Genomic DNA, 21696 nt, shown 5'->3' with positions numbered 1-21696 from the left:
GATAAGCACACAGGTAATATTGGACCAGATCAGAGGTGTGGGGGAACATTTCACAAGGCTGAGAGATTCCTTCTGCTATAGACTGAATGTTTGCATTCTCCCAAAACTCATATGTTGAAAACCTAATCCCCAATGGGATGGTATTTGGAGGTGGGGCCTTTGGAAGGTGATTAGGTCCCTCATGAATGGGCTTAATGCCCTTTGAAAAGGGTACCCAAAAGAGCTCCCTAGCCCCTTCTGCTGTGTGAGGTCACAGTGAAAAAATGGCTTTCTGGGGACCAGGAAGCATGTTCTCACCAGACACAGAATCTGCCTGTCGGTATCTTGATCTTGGACTTCGCAGCCTCCAGAAACTTGAGAAATAAATTTCTGTTTATAAGCCACCCAGTCTATGGTATTCAGTTAGAGCAGCCTAAATGTAAGACAACTTTTGTCTGGAATTGCCCAAGAAAGCTTTGTGGATATGGTGTGATGTGAGTACTCAAGGTCTGGAAGAATATGGTCCATAGGATATTATTAACACCAATATTATTATTCATGATTTCCTTACCTGAAACTAGGTTTTCGGTTATATTAAATGTTTAAAATACCTAGTATAAAGTTCTTTACTCTTTTTCCCCCAAGATTTAAAGAAGAAGAGAACCACAAAATTTCCATTGTGAAATTGTTTAATGAGTTAAGTGTAAATGATTCAAAAACATAAGGATTTTTATTTCCCTTAAAATACACAAAGATCCCTGACCAAGGGGAAAACGTGTGGCCCCAGTGTAGCTTGCTGTTTGCCAGAGAAGGCATGTTTGGGCAGAGAGTGACTTTGGGGGGATCATTTGACCAGGGTCCTGGCATGGTTTCTCTTTGCCACATGTTGAGCCAATTGCTGTCAAGGACACTTTTTGTTATTGAGTCAGTTGATGGTTCTTCCTATTTTGTTTGATTAAATACATTTCTTTTTTTAAATAGGAACTCTGTATGTTTTTATTTATTTTTTTGTTTTTTTAATTTTATTTTATTATGTTAATCACCATACATTACATCATTAGTTTTTGATGTAGTGTTCCATGATTCATTGTTTGCGTATAACACCCAGTGCTCCATTCAATATGTGCCCTCCTTAATACCCATCACCGGGCTAGCCCATCCCCCCACCCCCCTCCCCTCTAGAACCCTCAGTTTGTTTCTCAGAGTCCATAGTCTCTCATGGTTCTTCTCCCCCTCCGATTACCCCCCCTTCATTTTTCCCTTCCTACTATCTTCTTCTTCTTTTTTTTTTTTTAACATATAATGTATTATTTGTTTCAGAGGTACAGGTCTGTGATTCAACAATCTTCCACAATTCACAGCGCTCCCCATAGCACATACCCTCCCCAATGTCCATCACCCAGCCACCCCATCCCTCCCACCGCCCACCACTCCAGCAACCCTCAGTTTGTTTCTTCAGATTAAGAATTCTTCATATCAGTGAGATCATACGATACATGTTTTTCTCTGATTGACTTATTTCGCTTAGCATAACACCCTCTAGTTCCATCCACGTCATTGCAAATGGCAAGATTTCGGGTTTTTTGATGGTTGCTATTATAATATTCCATTGTGTATATATATATATATACCACAGCAAGATGGCGGAGGAGTAGGAAATGTGATTAAATACATTTCTCAGGAAAGAAACTGGATATTATTTTTTTAGAGATTTATTTATTTGAGAGAAAGTGAGCAGGGGGAGGGCCAGAGGGAGAGGGAGAAAGGGAATCTCAAGCGGACTCCCTGCTGAGCCCAACATGGGGCTTGATCCCGTGATCCTGAGATCATGACCTGAACCAAAATCAACAGCCAGATGCTTAACTGACTGAGCTACCCAGGTGCTCCAAAAAACTGGACATTATTAATTAGATGTTTCCCAGAAAAATTTTATGGAATCGATTCTGTTTTTGGTACTGCGTACCAAAGATCTAGCCTTTACTCCAAAAAGAGGTCTGGTCTCTGTCCTCAGCATCCTGATAGGAGTGTCTTTGTTTGCCTGGGGACCCTGCACCAGACAGATAGTCACAACTTGAAAGAGGTTGGGGGATTTGAGCCATGTGATATCAGTTGAACTCCCAAGGGGCTAGAACCAAAGATCGCCCACTGGATGGGGCCCTAATAGAGACTCTGGACCCCAAGGCTTGGGTAAACCTCCTTGGTTGGCAATACTCACTGCATATTGTGTCACATCGATGCCAAGAAGGTGACAGTGTCATGGGTTCATGGGGAGAGGACAAAAGTTCAGGATTTCATACTTAATCTTGACTTCTGCTCTAGGTAATTCTTCCCTTACCTGATTCTAATCAGTACCCTTCAGCTGTGTTATAGCCTAACCATAGCATAACATCTTTCAATGAGTTCTGTGAGTTCTAGCAAATGATCAAACCTAAGGATAGTTTTAGGTACCCCTGAACTTGCAACTGGTATCAGAAATGAGGGTAGTCTCTTGTGCAGACTGTTTGTTCTAATTTCTCAGTTGGCTAAACTCACACAGGTATAAAGGCACATTAGTATGTCCTACAAAACTCCCTGTGAGTTCAACTTTACTGCCTGAAGGCTGTCCATCCTGGCCTAGCCTAATAAAGTACAGGCTGGGATTTTTCTCCCCAACACTTTGGTCAGGAGAAATCACACTAAAATGAAGATTAAGGGCAGTTTGAGAAAAGAGGACACATACACACATAAAGATGTCCATGGGGCTTTTGGCTTTCGGCTCAGAGGAAGAGGTGAAGATGCAACTGTCTTTGTTCATCCTGATTCTGGGCTCATCTGACACCAGCCACTTCCACCATGCCACCTCTGTTCAACCTCAACAAGATCAAAGTTGTGTACCTGAGGTGCACCCATGGGAAAGTCAGTGCCTGTCTGCCCTGGCTCCCAAGATCGGTGCCCTGAGTCTGTCTCCCAAAATGGTTGGTGATGACATCACCAAGGCAACTGGTGATTGGAAGGGTCTGAGGATAACAGTGAAAATGACCATTCTGAGCAGACAGGCCCAGATTGAAGTAGTACCTTCTGTCTCTGCCCTGATTATGAGAGCCCTCAAGGAACTGCCAAGGGACAGAAAGAAGCAGAAAAACATTCAGCACAGTGGAAATACCATTTTTGATGGGGTTGTCAACATTGCCTGACAGATGTAGCACTGATCTTTAGCCAGAGAACTCTCTGGAACCATTAAAAAGATCCTGGGGACCCCCCCATTCTATGGGCTGCCATGTTGATGGCCGATAACATCAACACTGTTGCACTGGAATGCCCCACTATTTAAGAACTACAAAGGAAAATATTTTAATAAAGGATCATTTGATGACGCCCCCCCAAAAAGATGTCCATTGAAGTATTTATCATAAGAATGAATAGAGAACTGATTATATGAAGTATGATATTCCATAGAGTGAATACTATTTTAAAAATTAGAAATATATGTACTAATATGAAAAGATCTCTAATATCACTTATTAAATTATAAGAGCAAGGTGCAAAGAATTTGCTTTGTTTTAACCTCAGTAAATAACCCTGAGGCAAGGGGGTAAATGTTTAATGATGAAATAAATAAACAAGTTTATTATTTATTTATTTATTTTTAAAGCAAGCAAATTTAAAGAGTTTTCTTTCCTTATTTGGGCATGAGGACTTACTTCTTTGGGGACCTGGAAGATGAAACAGAAGGAGGAAAAGCCAGTCCAGGGTGTGTTAAAGAGGGCAATGGTGGTTCACTCCCTCTGGGGACCCCCTGTGGAAATATGTAAAACACCCTCAGAATTTTCAGCCCAAGAGACAGAAGAGGGGAGCATGTATCTGCTGCATTCCACCCCCCCCCCGAGTTCCCCTTTGGCTGAGATTTGCCCCAGGGGTGCTGACTCCCTGGCACTTGAGGCTTGTACCCACAGAAGAATGTCTGGGTAGCTTCCTCCAGCATCTTTCAAGATGGCGGCAGAGCTCCAGAGCAGGGAAGAGCCCTTGGGTTCGGCCGAGGCAGTGCTGTCAGATTAGGCCTGCTCATGCCTGGTTGTGGCAGCAATGGCCAGGGCAGCCATGGGCTGAGAGGATGTCAGACACAACACAAAGATGTTTGACGTGACATAGGATTTGGATACTAATCCCAATGCTGGACTTCCTAGAAGACGTAGAGTTTCTGGATTCTCAGGTGCAATTAAGACCTGAGGACAACCCGACATCAGGACTGCCATGGCTGGACCAACTGGAGGCCCCACTGGGCTAAGTCCCCTGCTTTCAGTATTTCTCCCCACTGCTTTGGCAGCATCCTCTCTGCATCCGTTGATGGTAAATGTTCTCTCCCTATCGCTGTTGCTGATCATGCTACTCTCTCCTCTCTCAGGCTCTCCATAGGGAAGCCCAGGCCTGGTGGTGGGGTGGGGAGAACCATACTCCACTTGCTGAAACCTACCACCCCCCAAGCACAGATCACTTTCCACATACCCCCACAGACCCTGACTATACAACACTATGTGGAATTTTCTTGCCTCTGAAATTCTTTTTATCGCCCCACCACTGAGTTTGTGTTTAAATTTACACAGCCATGAGTTTAGGTGATATTTAGGGGGGTTTACATCTTGTTTTTTCAGCTGGAGTTAGTTCCTTGAGGACAAGAGCCATAAATTGTATTTCTTTGTACCTCTCAATACCTAGTAAAGGAATTATAGGTAACAGATGTTCAATAAATGTGTGGTTGATTGTTGATGCGGGCCCCATTCTGCAAAGCCCCAAGAACAGCCAATTTCAAAGCAAATGAATGAAAGCAACAGTATACCCATGATTCATGTGTAACAAAGGGACTAAATCTGCTTGTCCTCATTAAGGCAATGAATAGATGATGAGCCAGCTTGGGTAAGCGAATTCTGCTTTTGACCTAAAGTTCATTTTCACAGGGACATTTCTGGTAAAGCCCTGAGCTTAGGACTGCCAAGATATGAATGCACATTAGCCAGTAGAGAACATAACAATAAAAGTGAAATGGGAAAAATGTGCCTTAGAACAAAGAATGCAATGTGCTTGCTTTAGGAAGTAAAACTCAAGCCACTACTTACAGACTAATCAGTTCTTCTCCCTATCCCAGCCTTAATGTTTGGGTTAGCCTCTCGGGTGGGGAGCTGCAACAGGCCAATATTTGCAGTTCTCTTCCCATTCTTGATCACCCTTTTGAATGCTGATGGCCTCGTGACTTGCTTTGGCCAATGAAATGTTAGTGGGAAGGGATGCATGTCACTCCCATGCAGAAGCATTTAGGAACCTGTGGCCAATTCTGCAGGCTATCTTCCCTTGCTGCAGCAATCTGGGGGCAGGTATTCAGATAGAGATACAACAAAACTGAACCAGGAAGATGGAGCACGTTCACTCAAACTACACTTATTGAGTACCAGCCACGTGCAAAGCATTGTTAGACACTTTGAATGTGCCAGCCCAAAGGCAGTCTCTGCTCTCATGAACTTCCTTGTCTGCAGGGCAGACGTCTATTTTTAAATTCCATAAATCAGTATTTAATTCTGGCTGTGACTTATTACGAAGGGAGATAGAACATGTCAAGAGAGCACATAACATGAACATGCCGAGGTCTGAGATTTGATGGGAGGATTGATTTAAGAACAAGTGGGAGTTATCAGTTCAAGAATGTCCAGGCTGGGGTTCTGAGGCAGAGAAGGGCATAGTAAATCTGAAAAAGAAAAGACCGGCATGGCTGGGCAAGAAAAAGTGGGGGATCTGTCCACCAGGCTTGTGAAACACAGAGAAACCACGCTGGGTGGGCCTTGTGGGCTTTGTTAAAGATCTCAATATCTTATTCTAAATTCATTTGGGTTTTCTTGAAACAAACAGTGGTCATGTATCACCCTTCTATAATCCTTCTCTTTACCCCAGCAGTCCCTGTGGAGTGGCACTGAGTTCCTCCTTGTTGGGAGGCACAGAACCAAGTTGAGAGATTGAACATGTCCCCCTGTCCTGAGTTCAGCGAGTGCTGTCTCCCACTCTTTTAGAAGTTACCATCACCTCTTATCATCGGAGGTATCCAGCCTGATCCAATCTGGCTAAACTGGTAGAAAGGCATCTGTTACAGGTATTAAATGGCTTATGGAATCATGGAGAAATGGGTTCTACACTGTGTTCCCAGGAAGAACATAGAGCCACCCCACATGACTGGCCCAGCAAGAACGCCACTGCCCTGGCGCCATGAGGATGCTGCCTGTGAAACTGGAAGCAGGCGTTCCAGCTGCTGGCTTGAAACCACACACATCAGGAAATTGGGCATCACGTGACCTGCCCCTGTCCCCAAGTACCTCGTTTGCAGAGTCAAGGCTTGCACAAATGAGAGGGATCAGCAAGACCTAGATCACATCCAGAACCTCGCTTCAGGGGAGGCTGGGAAAAGTCCTTTAAAGTTTGTAGTCTCGGGGCTCCTGGGGGGTTCAGTTGGTTAAGCGTCTGACTCTTGCTTTCAGCTCAGGTCATGATCTCAAGGTCGTGAGCCCCGAGTGGGGCTCCACGCTCAGCATGGAGTCTGCGTGAGATTCTCTCGCTCCCTCTGCCCCTCCCCCCAGCTTGCATGTGCTCGCTCTCTCTCTCTCTCTCTCTCTCTCTCTCTCTAATAAATAAATAAATAAATAAATAAATCTTTTTTAAAAAAGAAAAAAAAGCTTGTAGTCTCCGCAATCTGGAAAAGCTGCTGGAAGAGGGTTGAAGGAGATTCTGAATGTGCAAATCATCGTGTTCATCACACCACGTCTCAGAGGAACCAAGTTTAAATAAGAGCCCTGCTTTCGAAAGCCTTCCCAGCTCTCACTTTAGCTTTTGCAAACCCTATACTTGTCCGCATTTATTTTATGCAGAATTGACTCCCAGGCCATAAGTTTTTGTTTCTTCAGTTTCTTCTGAGATATCTTGTTCTTCTGTGTGACCTCCTCTTCTGGTTTAGGAACAACCTGCTCTTTTTCAGTAAGGATCATCATCTTGATGTGGCAAGGAGAGCTCATGTACAGGTTAATCTGACCAGGAGCCCTGTAAGTTCTACACTGCCTGGTAGGGGCTTGGTTTCCTGGATGTGCTTGATGACCGGAGAATTTACATCTAAACCCTGAAGTTCAACATTACTCTCTGCATTTTTTAAGCATGCTCAGTACAAATTCAGCACTCCTTTTGAGCCCACAAGCCTGTGTCCAGTCCCACGGTTTGGCCCAGGGACACCTACTAGGTCCACCACTGTAGGGATGGAATGGCACACGTGGCTTCAGATACCTGGTGGCTTCTCGGATCTGCATACCCTTGATGGCCTAGGCAGTTTCACGTGTGTTCTTAAAGTGAACACGAAGATTTGAAACTCTTGATTTGCGTGATTTTGTAGGGTTTTCTGGGTCAAGTGAATACAGTTGGGATGAGCTACATTGAGCATCTAGCTTAAAGACCAGAGGGGAGTAGATGTTTCAAACCTCTCTGGACCTCTATTATTTTCTGTGACTAATTGGGCAGTGTTTTTACAGCTCTCTAATTATCTTAAAGCATTTTCTTTACCTTAAGCTGATTTCACGATCAGGATTTGTCTAGATAGACCTTTGATGTTCGGGATTTTGTCTGAGTTTTAATGTTTTCCTGGTGCTGGGCACAGGGGAACCGCTAGTCTATTGTCCAAAGTGATTGTGCCCCCCAAGAAAACAAACAAACAAACAAAAACAAACAACAACAAACCCAAACAAAAACAAAAAAAAAATGAACAAAGTGGTTGTGCCATTTTCTGTTCCCACCAGCAGTGTATGAGGGTTTTGAATTCTCCACATCCTTGTTATTATCTGACTTTTTGATTCTAACCATCCTGCTGGATGTGAAGTGGTATCTCATCGTAGTCTAGGTTTGCATTTCCCTGGTGACTAATGATGTTGAGTGTCTTTTCATGAGCTTATTGGCCATCTGTCTGTTTTCTTAGGAAAAATGTATATTCAGATCATTTGCCCATTTTAAATTAACAATTGGATTAGTCTTTTTATTATTGAGTTGTAATAGTTCTTTATATGTTCTAGATACCAGTTTCTTATCACATAAATGATTTACAAGTATTTTCTCCTATTCTGTGAGTTTTTTCACTTTCTTGATAATATCCCCCAAAACTCAAAAGTTTTAAATTTTGATAAAGCCCAATTGATCTATTTCTTCCCTTTGTTGCTTTTGTTACTTGTGTTTTTGGTATCGTATCTAAGAATTGGCAAGTCAAAGGTCACAAAGATTTACTCCTATGTTACCTCTTAAGAATTTTATAGTTTTGCCTCTTACGTTTTTTTAAAAAAGATTTTATTTTTAAGTAATCTCTACACCCAATATGGGGCTCAAACTTACAAACCCAACATCAAGAGTCACATGCTCTACTGACTGAGCCCCAGCCATGCACCCCACCTCTTACATTTTAGGTCTTTGATGTGAATGGACCTAGAGGGTATTATGCTAAGTGAAATCAGTCAGTCAGAGAAAGACAGTTATCATATGATCTCACTCATCTGTGGAATTTAAGAAACAAAACAGGACCATAGGGGAAGGGAGGGGGAAAAGAAGATGAAATCAGAGAGGGAGACAAACCATAAGAGACTCTTAATCATAGGAAACAAACTGACGGTTGCTGGAGGGGAGAGGTTGGGGGGATGCGGTAATTGGGTGATGGGCATTAAGGAGGGTACTCTTTCCCATTGAATAGTCTTAGCACCTTGTTGAAAATTAATTGACCATAAATAAGTGAGTTTATTTTTGGACTCTCAATTCTATTCCATTCATCTTTGTGTCTATTCTAATGCCAGTACCACACTGGCTTGATTATTGTTACTTTGTACTAAGTTTTGAACAGGGAAAATGTGAGTCCTCCAACTTTGTTCTTTTTCAAGAGTATTTTGGCTCTTTTGGGTCCTTTGAGTTTCCATATGAATTTTAGGATCAGTTTATCAATTTCTACAAAGAAGTCATTTGGGATTCTGATAGTGATCGTGTTGAATCTTTGGACCAATTTGGGGAATACTACCATCTTATCAAGTAGGTCTTCTGCTCCTTGGACATGGAATGTCTTTCCATTTATTTAGATGTTCTTTAATTGCTTTCAACAGTGTGTTATAATTTTCAGAGTATAGGTTTCACACTTCTTTTGCTAAATTTTTTCCCAAGTATTTTATTCTTCTGATACTATTATAAATGGAATTGTTCTCTTAATTTCATTTTTGGATTGTTCATTGCTAAGTGTATAGAAATTCAATTGATTTTTGTATATTGATCCTATAATTTTGACAAACTTAATACTTCTAATAGTTTCTAATAATTGTTGCAGTTAATTTTTTTTAAATATTTCAAGTTTTTATTTAAATTCTAATTAGTTAACAGATAGTGTAATATTAGTTTCAGGAGTGGGATTTCGTGATTCATAATTACATATAACACCTAGTGCTCATCACAAGTGCCCTCCTTAATACCCATCACCCATTTAGCCCATCCCTCCATGCCCTCCCCTTCAACAACCCTCAGTGTGTTCTCTAGAGTTAAGAATCGCTGCAGTTTAAAATTTGCTTTCTGTTGTACTTATTACTAATTCATGCACAGACTCTGGCAGAGCTTCAAAACTTCCTCCAATATGGCCAGATAAATCAGAAATCACTCCTGCCCCAGTTTTTTGTTTTTTGTTTTTTTAACTGAAACATCCCTCTTAAAAGCCTCTGTTTTTGACCACTAATGGACTGATTGACCCTAAACCTAGTGCCTGTCATTCTGGGATTTCCCTTTGTAAATATCTTGGGACTTTTTCCTTTCTGGATCCTATGTTTTTTCTTTATCTTAGCTAATTGCCTCACTTTCATGGAGCACATAATCCATTGGCTTCCTGAGAAAATGGACATGAGAGGGAAATTTTTTGAGACTTAATTTGTTTGAAAAGCTCTATCCTTTACCTTCCACAAAACAGGTTACTTGGGAATGTAGAATTCTACATTGGAAATAACTTTCCATAGAGTTTTGAAGACACGATTCTACAGTCTTTTAGCTTTTTTTAAAAAAAAGATTTTATTTTTTTATTTTTCAGAGAGGAAGAGAGCCAGAGAGAGAGAGAGAGAGAGAGAGCAAAAGCAGGGGGAACGGCAAGCAGAGGGAGAAGCAGGCTCTCTGCTGAGCAGGGAGCCCGATGCAGGACTCGATCCCAGGACCCTGGGATCATGACATGAGCTGAAGGCAGACACTTCACTGACTGATCCACCCAAGCGTCCCTATAGTCTTCTAGCTTTTAAAGTTAATGCTAAAAATCCATTGCCAGTTTGAGTCCTGATCTTTATGGACCTAAGTTTTTCCTCTATAGCAGCTTCTAGGATCCTCTATTAGTCATTGTTTAGAAATGTCAGGAACAAGTGCTTTGATACAGGTATTTTCTTCCTCATTCTTTTAATGACTACTCAGGAGGCTATTTCAATGTAGAAACTCATACTTCCCAGTTCTGGGAAATTTTCTTAAAAAATTTCTTTGCTTTTTTTCTCTTTCTGGAGAGAATAGACTATTATTGATAGTTTTACTTGCAGCTATTTCTTTTTAGTTTTTTTCTATAATACAGAAACCATATTCTGTTATACTATAGTTGCTATTTCTTTTTCATAGTTTTCATAATTTAATATTCATAATGTGAGAGCACACAACCATTAAATACTTGGTCTCCCTTAAATGTATCAATTATTCCTAGAACCGCACATAAGTATATATTCAGTGATCAACATCAGTCCTTATGCTGATGTCATTTCAATTATTTTTGTTGTCTAAAGATCATTCTTTAAGATTCCCCGAGGAAGAGTTCATGGCAACAGTATTTCCTTATTCTTAAATGCTCATAGCAGAGTTCAACTTGGCTAATTATAAAATCCTTGGCTCATTTTCTTCCTGAGTATTTTAAATATGTATCCCAGTATCTGGGAAAAATAGTAAACTATTGGTGAAAAGTCTGCTGACAGTCTGATTACTTTCCCTTACAAATGACCTCATCTTTTTGCCTATTCTTTATTTCTTTTTTTTAAAGTTCATTTGTCTTACTCGAATATGTCTTGGTGTTATCCATTCCAGGTAGATTGTCCTAGGTATGCTCTATGCCATTTAAATATGCCAGTTTAAGTCTTCGTTGAGAAGTAGTTTCATGAATTAAAGGTTTTAGTATTTGCTTTGGGTTTCTTCAGGGAATCCCCTTATACAGATATTGGTTTGTCTTTGCCTATCATCTATTTATATCTCTCACTTTCTAATTTTTTTAAATATTGTAGGACAGTTTTTAATGTCCACAAATTCTTTTATACTCCTTCCTTCAAGGGGTAGAACCTAATTTCCCTTACCTTGTGTGAGGGCAGGACTTAGTGACTTACTTTTAATGAATAGAATATGATGGAATGGATGGTGAGTTACTAGGTCACCATGGGCCTCACAGCTTTCTCCTAGCTCCCACTCATGAATCATGTGCTCTGGCAAGCCAGCTGCCATTTTGTGAGAACACATCAAACAGCCCTATGAAGAGGCCTGCAAGGTGTACCTTAGGAGAGGAGAGTGGGCCAGGACTGCTTCCCTAGCTCAATGGCTATTCTGTTGTTATTATAAAGAGTTAAACATGGGCACCTGGGTGACTCCGTCAGTGAAGTGTCTGCCTTTGGCTCAGGTCATGATCCTGGGGCCCTGGGATTGAGTCCCACATCAGGCTCCCTGCTCAGCTGGGGGTCTGCTTCTCCCTCTCCCTCTGCTGCTCTCTCTCTCTCTCTGTGACAAATAAATAAATAAAATCTTTAAAAATTAATAAAAAATAAAGAGTTAAACGATATTGCCTTGTGCCTTTTGAAACTACCTTTTCTGCCTCCTCCCCCACTTTATCTGGATCTTCTCTTGCCTTTGCCCACAGTGTCTCTGTGCTGCTCTATTTAGATTCTACTCAGCAGACTCTCCTCTGAGAGGGACTTTGTTCTGCAAAGGAGATTCCATTGGTTAGTGCTGAGACTTAAGAGGGCCTAGACCATCCCATACAATGTAACTTTTCTTTTGACTTCACCCTCAGGAATCCCTTTCCAGCTCTGGCACCGCTCCCCAAAAAGTTCAATTAGCTTTCAATGCTGAGTGGGAACATTTACATTTTGGGATAAATACCTTTGGCAGTTTGATTATGAGTTTGCTGGCACTCAGTGCCACCAGAAATCCTTTCTTTGCCTGCTTTCTACTGTCTCCTTCCACTTGATGATATCATGTGGGTCTTGCTGCTGCCAGTTAATCAGCCCTCTCCTTGTACTTGGAAACTCACAGGATACCTTATTACTTTTATAGTAGATCACCGTTGTGCATTTGTGGTGGTGATGGATTGTTGGAGGATTAGGTAGATTCAAAACAATACCACTTTACTCTTATGCAGAAAATATCACATTTTACATTTCTAGAAGTTCTTCCATTCTCTGGATTTTCCCTTTCTTACATCTTCTGGTTCTTGGTTTATGGACCCTCCAGCAACTCTTAACTCTCTAATAGTGATTTTTAAAAAATCTTTTAGTCTCCCTACATTGTCCTTATTTTTTCTAAGTTCCCTTTCTCTTCTTGTTTCTTCATCTCATTTTCATGTCAGTCTTCCCTCCACTATCTTGAGATTTTTGGCCCTCCAAGCATATATAGAATTTAGGCATTTTTTCAGGAGCTCTGTGTATATATTTGGGACTTCTCAGTCAGTGAGCATCTCTGTAATTGCTTGGCAGAGACAGATTTATGTAGTTGAGGGATGCTGCACAGTCAGTATTGGTTTCCCCAGATTGGTGTCCTCCCATATGCCGCTTTGGGTTGGGGAAGTGGGGGATCAAGCTTGGTTGCCAGTGTATTTTTAGTGGAACTGAACGGGGAGTAGGGAGGCGTCTCATGGTTCAAGATACAGACCTTACTTAACTTCCCTATCCAATAAGGTCCTCAAAAAACATGACCAGTGTTTGAGTCCAGATCCTCTATGTTTCAACCTATCCTGAAAATAAACTTTCTATCTTTTGCCAGGGTGAGGGAGAGGCCATCTCTTGTCTGCCCTGGCGTGAGAAATAAAATTTAATTGTTTAACCTCTCACAAATTGGGGCACCTGGCTGCTCAGTTGGCAGAGCATGTAACTCTTGATCTCAGGTTTGTGGGTTTGAGCCCCATGTTGGGTATAGAGATTACTTAAAAATAAAATCTTAAAAAAAATAAAAACCCAAAAAAGTTCTTACAAATTTTTAACTAATCACTCTGTTTTCAGTCCACCCATACTCACCTCTTCCTTCAGAGTTACCTGGTACAATTATTGGCTCATTTACCAGTCTTTCAGGATACTGAATTTTTAAAAATTTGTTCCCCAACTCTTGTACACACTTAACTATAAAGTCAGTTCAATTCTTCTTATGTTCTCTAGATTCCAAAATTTTGCTGGCATCTATCCAGTTTTCTTTATCCTTAGAGATTTATGAAGTGGGTTTTTTTTAATCCCTTAATTGTTATTTAAGTGGGATTCAAAAGGATGCAGGCAAATACATGTTTACCTCTGCCATCTTTTTAATAAATTTCTGCTTAAACTGAGAATAGTAATATTGACAATAATGCTAGAAATATATCTACAAATAGTGTGTTTTCTAGAGAAGAGTTCTGAATAGGGCTGAACTAAGTCCATCAGATATATAACTCAAAACACCATAATACTTTTTTTTAACAATTACCTAGGATTTCTACTTTGTACTCAATAAAATATATTTTAAAAAATCATCATACTTGTACATACATAAGGAAAGTAAAAGCAGAAATTAAGGTATTTCTAAAACTTCCTTACATTTAGTGTTCTAATCCTCTGAGTCATATACATAAAATGTGTAATTGTGGTAAAAAACCCACATTACATAAAATTTACCATCTTCACCATTTTTTTAAAGATTTTATTTTAAAGCAATCTCTATGCCCAACGTGGGGCTTGAACCCACAACCCGAAGAGTTGCAAGCTCCACCAACTGAGTCAGCCCGGTGCCCCTCATCTTAACCATTTTTAAGGGTACAGTTCAGTACTTTTAAATATATTCACATTGTTGTGCAGCCCATCTCCAGAACTTTGTCATCTCGTAAAACTGAAACTCTGTGCCCATTAAACAACTCCCCATTTTCCCCTCCCCTCTACCTCTGGTAACCACCATTCTGTTTTCTGTTTCTATGAATTTAACTACTTTAGATCCCTCAAGTAAGTGGAATCATACTGCATTTGTCTTTTTGCGACTGGCTTATTTCACTTAGTATAATGTCTTCAAGGTTCATTCATGCTGTAACATGTGTCAGGACTTCCCTTTTAATGAAGCACATTTTGTGGTGAAGGAAAAATGCAATTCCCTTTAACAAGCAACAGTGAAAATATGATTCACTCTGAAACACTGGATCAGAAATGTTAAGTAAGTGTTCAGCCCAAATCTGAGGATGGAAAAGAAGAAAAAGGCATTTCTCACTTTTGCAAAAATAAATAAAAACAGCTTAGATGCAAGAGAAACAACATGCCAAATATGTATTATCCCTGGGGTTTCATGGCAAATAACCTTATCTAGTGATAATAAAGTAAATATAAAAAAATAACTGCTCAATTAATGTTGTTAAACTGACTTGGAGCACCAGCCCTTAGTTTTCCCAAAGGGCTCTTAAATGAATGTGTCTGATCCTAGGAGAAGAGACAAAGCCCAGTTTTTAGCTGCTGTAGTCTGGTTGTTATGTTGTGATCTGCAAATTTCCCAATTCTGTTTCCAGGCTTTGCCTTCACACAGTAAAACCCAGTGCAGGGACAAGGGGAAAATGGAAGGTCTGTGTAAGCCTGAATTGGTATGGGAAGCTGGAGTACCTGTTCAAGTTTGTATATAGAGAGGAATTTCCCGAACACATATTGGAAAAAAAAAAAAAAAAAGATGTTTTTAGAGTGAGCGTGGTAACCCACTACTTACCCACTGTAAGTTAAGCAATGTGCAAACACTTTCTGCTTGGGGCTCACACGTCTGCCTTCCTTATACTTGGTCCTTTTCTATCTCCCTGGCTTCCTGTGTGTTGTTTCTTACTCTTGCCTTTCCCTTCTTTCTGCCTGCCCCCACCGAACTTCTGTTTGCTCTTCTGTCCCTTGAGTCCTGAGTCCTGCATCCTGGGTTGTGTCTTGCCTCCCGCGCCCCCTCTGGCCCTTCCCATTCTGCCTGCAAGGGCTCTCCTCTGCAAAGGACCTGGAGGGGCCTCCCAAGCTGGGTGGGGTTTCACTTGGCTAAATGACCACATCCTGGAGCACCATCCAGCAGTGTTTTCTTAAGACTTGGAAGTTGAAGTCAGCGCAGTTAGTGGGGGGAAAAGTGAAACCATTTCGTGGGATGACACTCCAGAGAATGGCTCTGTGTTCATCTCTAAAAGGTGGAGTTGCATGACAATGACTATGGAGGTAAATCTTGGGGGGGTGGGGCAGAGGACCAGCCGAAGGACAAAGGCCCCTGAGGTGAGGGTGGAATCAGGTTGGGATAGCCAGGGCTGCTGGTTGTGGCTGGGTTCATCGCCAGTCGTCTTTTTTTCTTTCCCACCTAACCCACTGACCTTGGTCAGCTGTGGGGCTGTAGTGGGGGGCTACTGTCTGGTTCCATTGCTGTCTGTTCCTGGGTAAACCTGGGCCACACCCTGCTCTAATTTGAAAAGAAAATGCAAAAAGAAAAAGATGCCCAATTGTGACTTCTAAAATAGTACTCCAGGTATATAGAATATTCCGTCTCCCTGGCATGGAAGTGGGCTCTCCAAGGTCATTTTTAGGAGCCCCTACGCAAAAGGTTCTTGAGTCATTCTAGAACACAGTATTACAGAAAGACCTATTTTATAGGGAAGAAGCCACGAGCAATGTAATTTCAAGAATACCTATTAGGCCCTGTCCCAAGGACAGGATCTAAATTTTATTAACAAAATCTAAAATTCCAGGAGGGAATGGGGGATGCAGTAACTGGGTGATGGACATTAAGAGAGTACGGGATGTAATGAGCACTGGGTGTTGTATAAGACTGATGAATCATTGAACTCTACCTCTGAAACTAATGATACACTACATGTTAATTAATTGAATTTAAATTTTTTTTAAATGCCAAAAAAAAATCTAAAATTCCATTGATGGTTTTATCCCCAGTTTAAGTATTCAACCCTTCCCTTAAAATGTAAGCAAATCCCAGGAGGGACAATAGATTGACCCTTATGAATCTTAAGCCTCAAATGACACCAGACCCATTCCTTACCTCCATCCCCTACATCTTTTGCTCCAGGTAAACCAGAATTCACTGCTGGAGCCAACCCTAGGCTTTTTCCAGCCTTCATTCCTGGAGACTTTTGAGCTTGTTTTTCTACCTGGGACACTCTTCCCTCTCCTCTTTTTTCAGCTAACTCCCCAGGCTAAAAATTCAGGCTCCAAATCTGTTCTCCGAGGCAGGCATAGTCCATTGGAGCCTTCCCTGAGTATCTGGGTCCCTCCTCCCTGGCGGCCCTTACCCCGGGGTGTTCTCTGGCTTACAGGTTAAGCCTCCATCAAAGACAGGAGCTGTGTCTTGCTCCTCTTCGAATCTCCCATCTGGAACAGTATCCGACCCAGAGTAGGCTCTGCTTATGGAGTGAGCGAACGTTTTACTGCCAATGTGTTTTTCGTGGGGTGGCAGAGGAGGCCTGGAGTGGCAAACGGAGGATGATGCCAGGAGAAAAAGCAGCAATACGTTAAGAGAGGAGGCTGGGCTCACTGAGGCACATTCTGCGCGACAGTTTTGCAAAGGGCCAGATAGTTGAGAGACATGCTAAAATCCTCCTTTACTGTCATCCCTTGGAAGGTAACTGTAATCGACTGCTGAAATTTCAAATGTATTGACACATTTGATGCATTTGCCGGAGTGGTTTTAAATGACCTGTATCTCACACAATAAAATAGGGTAAAGTTAAAAACCAAGTTTGTTTTAGATTTGTATCTGCCACCATCTGTTGTTTCCCGGATCCTGGCTTACGTCATTCGTATTTTTACATTAAACATTACCAGTAATAAAAACAAAGGAAGGGGGGAAATAAAAACTCATGTAGGGAAATTCTGATTTCACACAGGCTTGACAGAGACTTTTTCTTTTCAGTAATCCTAGAAACAGAAAACAACAGGAAGATGTCTTACTGAGAAAGGCCCCCTTCAACTTGACCATGAGTCAAACACGGAAGAAAAATTCTTCAGATGGAGAAACTAAACCCCGGACTTCATTTGTCAACAAATTCCTCAGGGGCTCAAAACTTATGTCCTCCAAAGCTGAAAGCAGAAAAGAGAGCAATGACCTTGCAACAACTGATTTCCAACCCAGCAACGATGCACAGAAAACAGCCACTTTAGATACGGGTGAACTTCTGACTGCTGTTATTTCTTTACTTTTTTATTTTTTATTTTTATTTTTATTTTTTAAGATTTTATTTATTTATTTGAGAGAGAGAATAAGAGAGAGAGAGAGCGCATGAGAGGGGGAAGGTCAGAGGGAGAAGCAGACTCCCCGCTGAGCAGGGAGCCCGACGTGGGACTCAATCCCGGGACTCCGGGATCATGACCTGAGCCGAAGGCAGTTGCTGAACCAACTGAGCCACCCAGGCGCCCTATTTCTTTACTTTTTTAGAATAATGTTTTCCCCTAAAGAGATCATATGGGTTAAACTAAACCTAATCTGAGCCTCTATTCTAAGCATTTACTACGTGACTTAAATGCTTTAAATACTTGGCTAATTTGACTTTTAAATTATCAAAAGTAACACTACAGGAAGGTATAGAGAAAATACCTTGTTTCCTTTCATTCTAACACAAATGATCATTTCTTCAAGATTCTTTTCAGTCTTTTGTTCATATGCATGCATTTATGGTCAGTCAGCCAGTCAACAAACATTGATTGAGTACCTACGGTATGACAGCTACTGTTGTAAGTGTTAGAAATGCGGCCACGAAAAACAGGACCTCATATACACAAAGAACCGAATGCAGACATAATTTCAGTGTGATAAGTGATAGGAAGAAAAATAAAGCAGGCTAAGGAGACAGAGGATGGATGGGGTACTACTCTAGGTGTCGTAGACTCCTTCCCAACAGGGAAGGAGTCTCTGCTTTGGTGGCATTTGAGCAGAGATCTGAATAAAGTAAGCCAAGCAGAATGAATGACTCAAGCCAGTCCCATGGACGTCTACGGCAGTGGCTTCCCAGGCAAAGGGAACTGTAAATGCAAAGGCCCACGGTGGGACTGGGCCTGGAATGCTTGAGAATGAGCCCAAGGTCAGGGGCGCTGAAGCAAGATGAGAGAGGGGAGAGGACAAGAGCAGTAGGACAGTCACCCCCCCCCAGGGGTTCCTGGGGGCCAGAGCGGGCATCTTTTGCAGTTATAATAGCTTACAAATCCCTCTTGAGCTTACATGGAGCTGATATCCTACTTCTGGAACATATGATTATATTGCTCAATCCCCACGTGGCAGACAGACACAAAATGATGTTCGTATGCCTAATTTTAACAGCTGCATAATATTCTATTCCACGCATATTCCATAATTACTTAAGTTCCTTTTTTGCCCTTCAGTGAATATTTTTGTCTTTCCCTCTTGCTTATTCCCAGCTTCATTGTATTTCAGCCTTTTTCTTAGAACAGAGGTTAAAAATTCAAGGGTTAGGAAAATAAATATTGGCAGGCCTCTCCCTAAAGCTATGTGTCATAAACAATGCCATTAATATAGTATCTATTAGATTAAATGTATTTTTCAAACATCTATATACACAGAAGTAGAGAGAACAGTCTAAGAACTCCCCATGATCACTTCCCTCTAACAATTATCAACCCGTGGCCAATCTTGATTCATTTATACCTACCCTCAATTCTATCAGATTATTTGCATCGAATACCAAAAATAGTATCATTTTATGTGAAAGCAGATTAAGTGTCTTTTTAAATCTATTTTGGAAATAGGAAGTTAAAGTCTACTTTTTAAAAAAAGGACAACCTCTATCAGAAAATTGTTCATAGTTGTTCTAAAGTAGGAATCGAGCCTTTAGGAACATGGTTCATGAATACCTGTAACCATGATGAAATTAACAGTGCAAGGCTAGGCACTGGTTATCCCAGCTGGGCAACACTGGCCCCTCAACCTTGCATGGTTTCTCCATTTCCATTCCTCCCAAAATTCAGTGGCTCCTGGAGTCATGTCAATTCTGCCCCCAAAATGGCTCTAAGACCTGGCTCCTCTTCTCCGTTGCTGTTTGGGCTCATGGATTTTTGACCGGACCACTGGGTCAGCTTCCTAACTGGTTTCTCTACTTCTAGTCTGGCTCTCCTGCCAACTTGTCCTCCACAGTGCCATGGGGTGCTCTTTCTAAATCACAGACATGATGTCTTTCCCCTACTTAAAATCTTTCCACTGTTAATTTCATCATGGTTACAGGTATTCATGAACCATGTTCCTGAAGGTTCGATTCCTAGTCTTTCTTGCCTTGAAAAGAAAGTCTACACTCCCAAGCATGGTCTTCAAGGTATTTATGATCAGATGGATCTCTCTTCATGACCTCTGCCTTCCCCCAACCTCATGTTCATCCTCAACTCCTGAAATTCAGATTCACTTGCAGTTTCTTGCACTGGCCGTATTCTTCCAAAGGGGTTCCCTGGGCTTATAAAGACCTTCCCTTTTGTCACCATGCTCCTTCTGCACCCCTCCCTCATTTGTTCCTCCCTCGTGTCCACCCACCTGCCTGACTATCGCTCACCCTTAAGGTGCAATTCATGTACCCCTTTCTCTTGCAAGTTTGCCAAGACCTGCCCATGGGACCTACGGTATTTACTGTCACTACCGTGTGTTCCCATGCACCCTCCACACGCCTCCGTCATTGCACGTCTCCTCTGTACTGTCAGCATGGGTTTCGTATCTGTCTCTTCCATTAGACAGGTAGCTCCTTGAAAAGAGGAACTTGTTATCTTGGTTCCCTGTACAGCACCACCCATGTTACAAACATGTAATCATGTTTTATGAAACTACTGGGATTCTTGGTTGTTTATAACCAAGAAACCAACCCTTATAGTTTTAGGTTGGAAAAGAACTTAATGTGAAGATACTGCTTAGCTCCCAGAATCACATGGAGAAGGCAGAAGCTCGGTTCAGCAGGAAAGCAGCCAGGAAAAGGCGCTGAGTCACTCCACAGAACTGCTCACGTGTGATAACCTTGTCCTCTTCATGATGGGCCGGTCATCCTACCTCAGCCAATGGGCAGCAACTCTGACTCAACCGTCTCGTCTCGAGCTGGGATATAAGCTATCCTTGGAAAAAGGGTTTTATGTATTTAAAAAAAAATGAAATATATGGTCTGTAAGGACATGTCCAGGGATCTCATACATTGGTACTCATATTTATACTTAGGCGTTTGATAAAGATTTACCATGTTGATTTATTTTGGTCATTAAGGAGCCTTAAAGCTAATATTCCTTCTTTCCTTCCTTCCTTCCTTCCTTCCTTCCTTCCTTCCTTCCTTCCTTCCTTCCTTCCTTCCTCCCTCCCTTCCTTCCTTCCTTCTTTCATTCATTCAATTATTTGTGCATTCAACAAGTATTTACAGAATACCTCCCATATAAAAGGCACTGCAGAGTTCCATCTCCCTGGGAGGCCCCAATAAATGAGAAGTGAACCAGGCAGGAATAATAATCTCTAATTTATAGATGAGTAAACCAAGGCTCAAAGAAGTTCAGTGACTTGCTTACCTGAGGGAACCATGATTTGAACCAGGTCTTCCACTTACACTGTCTTAGACTTGCCAGTTCTGTCAAACATTACAGAGTACCCAGGTAGGATGCAGTCTGAGAAGAGATTCCTGGATCTGTCAATTGGTAGGTCACTGCTGGTGACCTTTGAGAAGGTGAATGTGGTCACCAGAACATAGAGGGTTAATTGGCAAATGTGGGGAAGTGGTACCAGCAAGCACAAACCACCCTTTCCAAACATATGACAGTAATCATTTCCTAATGAAAGACAAAACAGTGGCTTGAGAAAACACAGAAGCTTTTGTGAGGCTGGAACTTGAGCATGATTGTAAGTTGAGCCTATGGAGATAAGTTCAAAAAGAGAAGGGCGAAAGCATCAGATAGCATGCAGAGAGATTTTTTTAACACAAAAATTCAAAAACACACACATACATATAATGGGCTTTGGAGCAGACTGTTCTGGGTTCAAATTCTGACTCTGCTACTTACTAATTGACAGTCTCTCCGTGTCTCAGGTTCCAAACCTATGAAATAGTGCGATTGTGTCTCCTTGCATGAAGTTTACACAAAATGTCCTGGCACATAAGAATTAGTCCCTCTGCACCCCCCACCCACCATTCTCTTCTGCTCTACCCAAAATTAGAGTTGCCAGATAAAATGCATGCAATATTTGGGATATACTTTTACTAAGCAATGATTCCTTGTTTACTTGAAGTTTAAATTTATTGGACAGGCTGTTTTTGTTTTTCCTAAATCTGGCAACCCTACCCAAAATGAAATACATTTTATTTACCAATGCCTGATACAAGTGGAAGACCAGAGTGAAGAGGTAAAATGGTGGATGGTGCTGCCTCCTACTGGCGGAATGTGGCAACACCAGCCATCCCTGCAAAGATGTACACCCTACAGGCGTTTTCTTAAAAATAGCCAG

General features: G+C 41.5%; 1 protein-coding gene across 2 annotated transcripts in view; it reads left to right on the top strand.

Moving 5' to 3' along the window:
* Positions 1-17206: 17206 nt before the first annotated feature.
* The window catches only part of LRRC31 (leucine rich repeat containing 31), a 24471-nt gene continuing 19981 nt past the window's right edge, over positions 17207-21696 (top strand). For both annotated transcript variants that reach the window (XM_035721861.1, XM_027585746.2), the window contains exon 1: positions 17207-17396. In XM_035721861.1, the coding sequence (XP_035577754.1) occupies positions 17207-17396 (190 nt within the window). The remainder of the gene's footprint in view (positions 17397-21696) is intronic.

The sequence above is a fragment of the Zalophus californianus genome, chromosome 1 (assembly GCF_009762305.2).
Source record: "Zalophus californianus isolate mZalCal1 chromosome 1, mZalCal1.pri.v2, whole genome shotgun sequence".
NCBI lineage: Eukaryota > Metazoa > Chordata > Mammalia > Carnivora > Otariidae > Zalophus > Zalophus californianus.
Note: the sequence above shows the minus strand (reverse complement) of the source record. Positions and strands in the feature narration are given on the sequence as shown.